At 40.8% G+C, this 12,552-nt stretch overlaps 1 protein-coding gene across 3 annotated transcripts in view; it reads left to right on the forward strand.

The window, feature by feature from the left end:
• LOC146517220 (uncharacterized) overlaps positions 1–12,552 on the forward strand; it is a 44,735-nt gene that overhangs the window by 4,212 nt on the left and 27,971 nt on the right. For all 3 annotated transcript variants that reach the window (XM_085163090.1, XM_085163091.1, XM_085163092.1), the window contains exons 2-4: positions 5,271–5,322; positions 6,992–7,089; positions 12,350–12,495. In XM_085163090.1, coding sequence (XP_085019216.1) covers positions 5,271–5,322; positions 6,992–7,089; positions 12,350–12,495 — 296 coding nt within the window. The remainder of the gene's footprint in view (positions 1–5,270; positions 5,323–6,991; positions 7,090–12,349; positions 12,496–12,552) is intronic.

Genomic DNA, 12,552 nt, shown 5'->3' on the forward strand with positions numbered 1-12,552 from the left:
TTTCCCCCCTCTGAAGACACACATCTGTGAAAAACTGCTCATAACACAACTCGGACGAGAGGAAATGATGTATCTGTCTGTGAATATCCACTGAGATTAATAAACATTTGGTCTCCCAGTCAGCATTTTCAGGTAAAACAGAGATGTATGTGGCGTCGACGCCAGTAAACTATAAGGTAAGATGTCATCTAATGGAGCGGTGTGCTGGGCTGATGGGTTTTCAATCATTCTGAGGCAAAGCTGGAGTTGTGTGGCACACAGGAATACCGAGCTGCAGCTGCACAGAGAATAGCAGACTCATTGTTGATTGTTGTTGTAGCTGTAGATAATGAGAAAACTCGACAACACCACCTTGTCTTTTAAGCTTGTAGCCTTGCTGCAGTCACGGCACTCTCGGTTTTCTTGTTACAGATCAATCAAAAGTTTGTTCTGAATCTTTCGAGTCTGAATGAATCACTTCAGATGAAAAAGACGTTCAGTCTCACTTTAAAGGAGACGACATTAAAACTACTGCCTGCTCACACAAAGTGAGGCACAGTCCTAAACGATTTGGTAATGGTTTTATTATCTCTGGCTCAGCTGAAGTAAAGCTCTTTATCTTAGAGATATAAGAGCATTCTTATCATAACTGTATCTCTTTTATGTTGTAGCGATCCACTGAAATGGACTTTACTGATGATCAGGGAACACTAACTTTTTTTTTCTCGTCTTTTTTGGCGTAGCTTATAGCACTTTGTAAGATCTGGCATTCCCAATTCATCAAGTGAACACCTGTAACAGATCTGCACTGAGAGCGCTTCTTTTTGTTAGCTTGTTGACTCGAGAATAACAGGTGTGATTACACACGAAACACCGTCTCCTCATCCTAGCTCTTAGCAAATGTGTGGACTGAAAAAAAGTCAAATATTGTAATCTCTGTCAGGCTATGTTCTTGGTGCTCAGATCAAGCAGCCTTAGTTAGGCAGACTCTGGGAACTGTGATTGTTCAGTATTATACCATCAACAGGATTAATCCATTAAGTAATTATACTATCAGCAGTGGAAATTATCAACAGTCACAGCACATGTTCAGAGTCCGAATCATCTTTATTCGGCCAAGTTTGTGCACACGCATAAGGAATTTGATTCCGGTGCTCTCTGCATACAGAAAACAAACATTTTTTAATTGGCTATTAAATAGGTAATATATAATTAGATGTATATACACAAGGAGAACATTGGGATTGGGATCATTTTGCTGGGATGGTTTGGATCCCAGTTCATGGGATGGTCACCGCATGACTTGAGTAGTCATGAAGGGGACCAGTAAATATGAAAATTGTGTGAACTATGTTGTATAGTGAAACTAGACGCTGAATGCTTTCAGAATGATGGCATTTTTTAAAAATTAGTTTACAACACTACTATACATAATGGTGAACATTATGTATAGTAGAACATTGTTCCAGAAGTCTTGTGGTTTGTTCAGATGCAACTTGGCAAACTTAAGCTGTGCAACCTTTCCAAAGAAGCCATACTTGTTCAGTCGTGAACTTTAACATTTAACACACTAATTGAGACCTGTAGAGTCTAAGCTACAGCTCTTATGTTTTTTACAGTTTCTCTGAGCATTGCAAGAATTTGCTGGGACGTCCAATCCTTGAAAGATTGTGGCATTGTGTTAACACAGCGGTCTCCAACCTTTTTTGCACCATGGACCGGTTTATGCCCGACAATATTTTCACGGACCGGCTTTTAAGGTGTCGCAGATAAATGCAACAAATTAAAACTAGTACCGGTACCGAAAATAAGAAGATTTATTCATAACACACGTGAAAAGACCCAGGAAAAGGAGTTAACAATCAAAACTATAAAAAAATAATGCTGAAAACCGATAAAAACCCCGAAAACCATAAATTTCACACCTGAACCTCAACTCTCGCGGCCCGGTACCAAACGACTCACGGACCGGTACCGGTCCGAGGCCCGGGGGTTGGGGACCGCTGTGTTAACACACAACTCCAGACCAGCAAACCTCTGCTTTTATAGAGGTGCTCATACTTACTTTATGCCTTTGATTAGCCGATACTGGCTGCTACTTACCCTCTTAATTCCAATGCAAAGGGAAAACTTATTAGAGGACTGCACAGAGTCTTTTTCGGATGAATGCATGTTCTGTGATAGGCTGGTGACCCATCCTAGGATGGGCTCGAGCCCTGTCCCATCCCTGAATTAGAAAGGTGGAAGAGAATCGATGGATGGATGTATATATGCTTGTTGAAGTGTTCACTATCTTCCATCAGTATATACTTTTTATTGTTAGCTTATTTAATACATTTTATTTAATTAAAGCACTTGTGTAGACTTTTCACTGCCACTTACCATGGGCCAGTTTATGACAGCATGATGCGTCATGATCCTACAGCACTAGCATGCTTGTTGCCTGTGTCTGTCATTTAGATGTTTTGAGGATAATTTTATACATTTTGAGGCTGGTAGCATATTGTGACCCTGACTCGAGTCACTTTTAACATATGTGTGCAACTGTCTGAAATCTGTGCTGGCATTTGTTTTAGGCTACGTGTTACGCTGAAAGTCTAAATGCATGATGACAGGAAAGGTCGGAGGTGATGAAAACAGGACTTCAGAACATCTCTGATAATGAGAACCCCAGAGAAACCCCTCCGTTTCACCTCTCCTGAGGTTTGTGAGTCTGTTGTGTTACATTCAAGGTTGCTTTTCAGTCCTGCTTGGTTGTTTTGGCTCTCAGTTAACAATGAAGACTTTCAAAGTGAAAATGAATGAGCCACAGTTACAATTTTCAGGGAGATGTTTCACAATAATATCATAGTCTTGTCATTGTAATCCCTCCCAGATGACTGACAGTCTCTGAGAATGGCACGTTGAGGAGTTACCATGGTAACCCAGCGCTCAGTTGCGATGTTATGACAAAATAAATGATCGTAAAAATATGAACCCCGGTGCAAGGACTGTATCAGAGAAAGATTATGGCAGCGCTCTCAAACAAGCAGGTCATGTGAGGGCAGGAAAAGCCTTTCGTTCAAAATTTAATTTAACAAATCAAGTCACTGATACAGTCAGGCAGCGGGTTAGCGCTGACATAAGTGAGTTTGAAGATGAAAGTCTGTTTTGAGAGCAGTTCTTAAAACAAAAGAGAGGCTTTTATATGTGCAGAACGATAGTCTGTCTCTGTCAGCTGAATTAGATTAAATACAAATCCTGGTTCCAAGTTTGAGAGGGAAGCGCCTCATGTGGGTGTTTCTGTGTTGTGAGATTCTGGTCTGTATCGGGGTTCATGTGGCTTTGTGGTAGTCTGATGGTGACACAGTTATCTGCACTCATTGATTCATCAGCTGGGGGGAAGGGATGCTTCTTATTTTTAATCCAAGAGAGATATGGAGGAACCAGCACTTCCATAAATACACAAATAAACACACACACATATGCATGCAGGAAAATGATGTCAGCTGCACTGTAAACAGAAATAACAGAGCTACCAATCAGCACGCGCTCTTTAGCAAATTACAGGGAAAATTAGAGTGTGAGAGTAGGATGAAGGGATGAAGTGCAGATAGAGCTGCAGAGCGAAGGAAGAGCTTTTCCCCAGATTACAGCACAGCTACAGATTATGGCCCGTGGATTATGAGGGTTTGACCAAACCAAAAAAAAAAAAAAAAAAGTGGAGGCAGAAAGACAAACAAGTTGTTTTTTCCTGTGTCCTTTCAGGCTGTTTGGTAGTGGGTTTGTGAACGGTTTCTTCCTGCTATCCGGTGCCTGCATCTCTCTAATGCTCACGTGTGTGTCACATTTACACAATGAAGCACATGCTCTACACCCAAACATGCTATAAATATACGCAGACACACTCATGTATGTATGACAGTGATAGTGTCACTCTAAAGATGCAAAGACTGATCCATTAATTGATAAGTCAGTGTAGAAAAAATGAATCAAGGTTCTTTTGGTGTTGTTTTTTTTATAAGCACCTAATTTTATTTTATTTTATTTGGGGTGGGGGGCTTTTAAACCATTGTTTAAAATGGAGGTCACCTTGTATTCTGATGAATTATGATGGGGTATTTGAAACTACTAGTGCAGAGACTAATCAGAGTTTTTATAGACACAATTTATGGATGTCACCTAAACATGTCACATGGAGAGAATTATTAAGTTGCAGTTTAAAAACGGGACATCTATAAGGACACACCGAGTGTGTGAGTGTGAGTGGGTGGGTGGGTGATTGTGGCAAACATAGCTGTGCAGAGCCAACAGATTGTGGATTGCAGCTTTCCTGAGAACTGCTCATTCAAACTACATGAACGACTGAAGTAATGACAGAAAACACACATATTTAAATATATATATATAAATTTGTAGAAGTTAGAAATTTTGGGCCATTATTCCTTTTGTTCAGACCACTTAATAATAAAAATGACGCTTTAAAAAGAGTAAATGAACAAAAAATACTTCGTCTCAGGAAGGTTTTATAAGTTATGGCCACATTGAGGCCTTGCCCCATTTTATTATTAGCCATAGCCGCTAGCTGCTACCGAAATTATAGCTTAACAGACGGCTAGTGTGGCTATCTAACATTTATGATAACTGTTTATTATCAAAGTGCTGTTGAGAGCTTTACTGACCACGCAAAAGTCCTCACAAAGTGTTGTTCAGTACCGTGTGCCTATCTGGCTGCAGCGCTGCTGTGTGAAGTGCGTCAACTGGAGCAGTCAAAGATGGCATCTATGGTATAGAAACTGTTAGATAGAGACAGACTATCTAATATGAGCTTAATTTTTAGTAGTGTTATTACTGTTTTAGTATTTGAGCATTTAGTTTTTTGCAACCCTAGCAGGTTATGAGCTTTACTAGTTATCAGCTAGGCACCTGCTTATCTCCACTTTAGGTTCTTATGAAAAACCATCATAAAGGTCCTTTTGTTTTCACCTGCTCTCCTAAATATACTCATTTATTTTTGCATATAGATCAAGTTTATGTGAGAGAACACATTAAAATCTGAGCTTTAGTTTTCTTTCATGAGAGTCCTATAATTTCTTTACCTTCATTACATGGTCGATTCTCTTTAACACACTGAAGTTATACAGTAGGAGTATGTCTGGAAACACTCACAGATGTGAATATGTTGCTTCAACTTTACCGGCTCTCAATTAAATATTGAATGAACAGGACAGAAGAATATATTTGTCCCTGGATTAAAGTTTAAATTTGAACTTTTTTTGAAATGCTTTTCTTACTCTTTGTTACCCTTTCAGAGCTTCTCGGAGCAGCAAAACGGGTGAACGTCAACATCCAGGATGCAGATGGGTGAGGGATCACAGATGTTTCACATCACCTCCTGTTCCAGCTGTTTACGCTATCATTACACCTCTTTCTTTATCACTCCATTTTCATTCCATCTTTTATAATAACCTATTTCTTTCTTCATGGCCCTCAAAACACTCACAACACTATCAACACAATTGAATCCTGAGATCTTTTCTTGTTTTCTCAGATTTTGAGGTAGTTGTTACTCAGCCATCGAGCCGCTCATTAAAATTCAAAGATCTAATACATCTAAATTTGCTCTTTAGTTGTATAAGCCTCACATGTAAAGATCCTGCATAATAACATGTAAAAAAACACCTTCAGATTTTTCCCACTTGTTTTTACCATCCTGATTGTAGCATATGTGCCCCGTCTCTCTAACAGTTGGGCCAATCTGAAGGAAACTTAAAAGAAAAGACTTTAATTATAGATCCGCGTTTAGCAAAGACTGAAAATATCCACAGGCATGGATGAAAATGAATTGAACGTGTACATGAACAATCATATACATCAAAAATGAGGAAAACCCAGAGATGCTCATCTTTTCCACACTCAGTCATGAATTGAAGACTGCTCTGATTCATTCGGGCTCCTTCATAAACCCCCATTTTGTCCGTGCTTAAACACAAGGCTTCCTGGTGACAGTCCATGATTATTTCCTCTTTTTCTATTTTTATACCTTACAATAGCTTCCAGTGGGTCAGTCTGGATCATGTGGTGGGTGACCTCTGGCCAGGAGATCTGTGCTGTAATTGAAATAATCATATGAATTAAATGAAACTGAAAAGCACTTTCTGTAAACTGATTTTGACTCACATCCAAACTAATGCAGAACCTGTGAGCTGGGGTCACAAATAGATCATTTTAAGAGCTCTGTTATAAAATGTCTCATACCTCGCTGATATTAAACATGAGACAGTCATCATGAGAAAAATAAACACCAAAGCCCGATGCTTGTGGGCTGTAGCTGATCCATGTTGTGAACATCTAATTAACTGTGGCAAACAAATAGGAAGAAAAATCTTGAAATAATCAATAGGCTAGCAAGCCGTTATTACTGTTCACATTATCTCCTGTTTAAATCTGTCTTTGGCTCATAGGAGTGTAGCCAGCTGAAGACCTCAGATCTGAAGACTGTAATTATCACCTTAAAGCAAAGCCAACATTTCCCAGCTCCTAATTTGCTCAGAAATATTCCCTTATCAGCTCTGAATGTTCAACTATGGATTTTGGCTATATTTAGCTTCATGATTGGTTAAGCTTTTTGTGTGCACATGCTTGGTTTACGGCTGTGTTCCGTTTGACTCCATCAGATAACAAAGATCTTTTTATGATGTTGATTGGATTCAGATAATTGGACTCAGCTTCTTGTGTAATGACTGATGAGTCGTTGATTTGACTCCAGGGCCCGGCTCTTATGTTCACCACAGATCCATTAGACCCACACACAGATGCCCTGCGCGTACGCTCGACTCCGGGGGAGAGAGATTGCTTATTAATGGAAGTAGGTCATTTCCACCCGCCCTCCCCACACACGCTCCCATCGTCACACAGAGCTGTGGGGCGGAGCAGCTGTACGCCGAAGATTACTTTAGCAAAGTTGTGCTCAGGTTTTACACTATGCATTTGAATGTGTGTATTTTTATACATAATCTGTGTCTGTGTGAAGGCTGTCGCCGCTGCATCATGCTGCTCTGAGTGGCAACAAGGAGATGATCTCTCTGCTGTTGGAGGCCCAGGCAGCAGTGGATATCAAAGACCATAAAGGTAAAAAAAAATGCACACAGGCTTTCACAGTGTCACTGGGATACGCTGTGCTGCTACAAAATAAGGCACAAAACACACACACGAACACACACGGCTGTGCAGAAAAAGCCCAAAAACAAATACTTTCCGGCTTTCCCTGTGTGACAAATAATACCGGCTTATGTAATAAAAGGTGAGCTTGTTGGAAATGCAATTTTTGTCTGTGGCGTGCATTTATGAGGAGCGACAGATTTGTTTGCACAGTCAACAATAGAAAACAGAAGAAGGAAAGCTCCATGGCTGCAGGAGTGAGAGCCAAGTGGGAAGCAGAGCAGAGAATATCTCGATCCCACGTTGGCAGATTCAAGAAGAAGGAGGAGAAGAAGAAATCTCAGGGCAGATGGGAGTTATAATCCCTCCAGGATGTAGGCCTACTGTGTCTGCACTTTCAGTCATGCCCAGTGTGCCTCTAAATAGACTTGCCAGGCCTCTTTTGGTGAACCTACTGCTTTAATGGGTGTGATTTTGCAGAGGCACCAGGAAACAGCACATCTTCACCTTCTACGAGTAGGTGTTTGACTGTGTGCTTTATTAACAGAACATGGGAGGTGATTGTAGTCAGGGTAGTGGCCCAAAAAATACTAATAATGTTTCTGAGATTTAAGATTTGTCCAACCAGATGGAACCAGCCAACTTTGTCTTAAAGAGAACTGTTTCTGGTGTTAGGAAAACATACTTCTGCAAGATGCCAGCTTAAGTTGCCTGACCTCAACATCCTGAGGGCCTTCGATTTGGAGCTGTATATCCTCCAGACAAACATCAGAAAAAGGAAATGTGGCTATGTGTTCAGCCAGAATAATCACAGGAACAAGTGAAGGGTATTTCCAAAGACAGAAAGTTGGAACATGGAACAGTTGGAACCTTTTCTTAAGTGCTTATCCGATTCAGGGTCACAGAGAGTGCTGGAGCGTATATACTATAGCTATTGGGCAAGAGGTGAGGTAAACTGTCTATCTGATATTGTGTTGATGTTGTTCCTGGATCAACATAATAATGTTTGTCTGCGATCAACATTGCATTTGAATAATCACTTTATGATATCATAGCTTTGTGGCTTGGAAGACCCCTCACCAATGTCTGCTGTAGAGATGGACCGATCCGATATTACGTATCAGTATCGGTCCGATACTGATGTAAATTCCTGGATCGGATATCGGAGAGAAATAAAAAATGTAATCCGATCCATTAAATATCAAAAAAGCACTTCACAAAACTTGTGACACGGCGTAACTTGGCTCATAACCGTAGCATGTCAGAGCAGTGTGGTCACGTGATAGAGCGGCTGTGTGTATTTGTAGCCTCGCTACCAAACCGGCATTTCATCTCCGAGGAAGTTATCCCAGAGAGAAGTAAAGCAAGCGTGTAAGTTCATCTCTGAATGTTTGTAAAGCATTCCCACGTTAAGCTTAACAACCGATATATGGAGCGACTGCCTCTCTCTCTCTCCCTCCCTCTCCTGCTGTTACTTCAATCATGAAACTGCTTAACTGATCGGCTTTCCTGTCGCGAGTCCGTCTTTCTTGTTTGTTTATCGCCCACTTTGCGCCAGAAAGAGGAAACCAGTGGCTGACAACAGCAGCGCGTTTAAGCTTGATAATCTTTTGTTAGAATTTATTTAATATTACTTTCTAGACCGGGATCCTTTTCTACATAGCTGACAGCTGGTAACTGTGCAGGGGCGGGTCTAGCAAAGTTTAGCCAGGGGGGCCGATAGGGCATGAACAGGGAAAAGGGGGCACAAAGACATACTTTTCTTTCTTATTCTCATTTAAAATGTCTAGCTTTTAATAAATAATTATCTGAATCTTACATCCAAAGTTTTAATCTGATGTAAAATGTATAGAAGTCCATTACTGTATATATTAACCATTAAGTTTAATATACCCTAGTAAGCTATAGTACCCTTTCCATCTGTGCAGTCTGCAATTCTGTTGAAGAAAGATGTTAAATCTATTTAATTATTCTTGAAAAATAATTTATTTCTGTGCAATTTTTTTCACACTGCATCAAATTAAAGTTGATTACATCAATTAAGCATCATGAGGTGGAGGGTGGGTGGTTCCCTTTTTTTTTTGTTTGTTTGTTTTTTTTTTGCTGGGAGTTTTATAACCCTATTAGATAGGTTGCTTACTCTTTAAAATACCAGAATAGGGAGGATGGAGCAGGTTTAACACTAGAATTACTGAGCCTTTTTTCCCCTGGTGCAAGTCCCTACTACTAGATTTACTAGCCCTGCGCAAATTTGCGTAAATTCCCCTGACCCTAACACCTCTTGGCACCCCGCTGAGATTTTCACAGGCCTTCAGCTCCATTGTTCTCCTGCTTTTGTTGTGCAAACACACCCTCCCCCAACCCCCAACCATGAGAGATTCAGGTCTTTCCTTACCTGCAAGGCTACTTTCCTTCCTTACCTGCAGCGTACAATACACCATGGCAGTTTCTATGTGCAATATTTCTCATATGCAATATTAGTTCTTGTCAATCCTTGTCACTACATTGCATTCCTGTCCTTAAACACACACACACACACACACACACACACACACACACACATACACACACACACACACACATATATATATATATATATATATATATATACATAGATACGTTTGTTAGATTGATCAGTATTGATTCATATCGGTATCGGCAGATATCCAAATTTATGATATCGGTATCGGACATAAAAAAGTGGTGTCATGCCATCTCTAGTCTGCTCAGGAAAAAATCCAAATCCAGAAGGGTTGGTGGGAGTTAGAGTTAGAGTTTGCTATGTGGTGTGATGGTTTATTCTGCAAAACTATGACATCACTGCAACGTGATTGATCATTTCCAATGTTGAACCTGGACCAACATTAGTTTTGTTGGTCCATGAACAACACCTAACACAACAACATCAGATCGTGTGAAGTACAGATACCAGTCCTGTTGATGAATTAAGGACTTTCCAACTGTCCCGCTCTCCAAGCAGTTTTGAGACTGCACTGGAAGACACAGCAAACCTTCCGGCACAACTACTGATGTGCCATCTTGGAGGAGTTGAACTACCTGTGCCACCTGTGTAGGGTCCAGGTATCGCCTCGTGTTACCAGTAGTTACACTGACACTAACAAATGCAAAACTAGTGAACAAAACAGTCAGCCAGTCACCTCCACCTGTTAATCCGTTCGTGTTTTGGGGGGATTGTCACATTGTTGCCCTTCGAGTGCACCTGTTGTTAATTTAATTAACACCAAAGCAGCTGAAACTGATTAGCAACCCCCTCTCTACTTATCTGACCACATCAATATACCAGATGCTTTATTGATGTGATGCTACAGTATACACTGACTGGAAAACGTTATTTTAATTATCTTAAACAGTGTGTGATGTTTTCAGTGGGTGACATGTCTGGACTGCAGACCAGCCAGCTAACCCAGAATCTGTTACTTTGGAGGTGCTCTGTTCCTGAAATAAGCGAGGTGTTTCCTGAGTAGTTTCATACCTTTTGCAAAACGTGCATATATTGTTCAGCAGTGGTGGTTCTCTCAGAAATTAAGACTTTAAAGAACATAACCAGTGCTGGCTTTTAAGCTGCGTGCATGGTCGCTCTTCTGTTTAGCTCAGAGGACACAGCGTCCATGATTTACAAAAAAATGTAACCTTTGGATTTGTTGAAGACCACACAGCAACAGAAGCATTTAAGAATCGTTCATTTTTTTTCCTTGAATACTCAGATTATCCCTTAACCGTGTGTTTCTGAGCCCATGCAGTCACAATCAGAATCTGTTATTAATGCATTGCTGCATGAGGCCCAAAGGTCACGGCCATTTAAGATAGGCTTTTCAACCTTACCCCCTGAGTAAAGACATTCTTTAATATCGTTTAATGGTATTGTGTGCTGTGACCGATTCACTTCTTTTTTGGTGCACGTGATTAACCTAAAAAAATAAAGAAATATGAGCCACATCCCTCCTACTTATTAAAAACATTATTAACGGTTAAAATGAGAAAACACCGCCGCCTTCCAAATACAACGCTATTAATAAAATACACACGATGCTCCACGTCAGTCACAGTTTCTCAACAAGACAGGATTATACTCATTTCTTTTAGGACTTTTGAAAAAATAGCCTCTGAACTGATTTGTGTACGTCGAGCATTTCCTCTGATTTCTCAGTGTTGCTCTTATTCCTGCGCAGTACGCTCTTCTCGTGCCCAATCACACTTTCGAGAAGATATTTGAGACCGTGTGATAGTAATTTGGCCTGAAATCTCTTCAGATAGCCAAGCTTTAGATTCTGTAACTCCTGCAGCTGCTGTGCCTCTTTATCCTGCCAGCACCTATCCTCTGACTCAGGCGTCTCTCATGCCAGCTGAGGCTGGAGGGGCCTTTTTATTCAGCTCAATGGTGTGGCTCATCTCTAGTGTCAAGACTGGAGGTCTTGGTTTGCTGCCATGAGAAACACGCTCACTGCTTCTCGAAGACACTGCTGCAAAGTGGTATTAGATGTCTTCTGGTTAAAGGCAGCGATAATGAGTCCGCACAGATGTTTTGCACGGCAAAACTTGGCATCACCTTGTATGCTGTGCATGGCTCCGGGAGTCGCTGTGCAGTTCCCTCCGAGGGTTTCTTGGGGCCATAGAAAGAAAGGGGTTGGACTTTGTGTTCAAAGTGTTTGTCTCAAACATCCCATGATGCCCTATTTGGGCTGTTACCTTGTGACTTTGTCCACCAATAGTTTTTTCAATTGCTTTGCTGGTTGTTTAGTGAATACACTCTCTGTCGAGTCTCATAGCATGCAGGCCCAACACGTTTTGTTAAAGAGAAACTGGAACCAATGTATTTTCCTTTAAATATAACATTTGTTTTAATTAGCTTCAATTAATTACTGTTGTAGTACATCTGGTACAATGCAATAATTGTTTAAGCTCTCCTAATATCTCAGACTAACAGGCCACACAGAGGGAATTAACCATGAGAACATTTGTTAACAAGTAAATTTAATAATTTCTCTGTAAAATCAGCACCAGATAGATTTCTGTCTGCTTGGTATCTAATGCCAAACTAACCTAAACTAACAAAAAATTTGTATTTGCTTGCACTCATGTGTCTTTACATTCTCATTTTTTTGTACGTGCCTGTGTGCATGTGGTTGTGGGTTGTGTTGTGTGTCTGTTTTATTGTGCTGTCATGTTGGCTGTGTATGTTTGTGTCCTTGTTTGTGTGTGTTTTGTGTAGGAATGCGTCCCCTGCATTATGCTGCATGGCAGGGGAAGACTGAGCCTATGAAAATGCTGCTGAAGGCAGGCTCGTCAGTCAACGGACAGTCAGACGAAGGACAGATCCCGCTCCACCTGTCAGCTCAGCATGGACACTATGATGGGGTAACTGTTTGTGTGTGTGTGCACTGTAGGTGCTTTACTGTGCACAGAGCCAGTGTT

Source organism: Neolamprologus multifasciatus, chromosome 6, assembly GCF_963576455.1.
Source record: "Neolamprologus multifasciatus chromosome 6, fNeoMul1.2, whole genome shotgun sequence".
Classification (NCBI taxonomy): Eukaryota; Metazoa; Chordata; class Actinopteri; order Cichliformes; family Cichlidae; genus Neolamprologus; species Neolamprologus multifasciatus.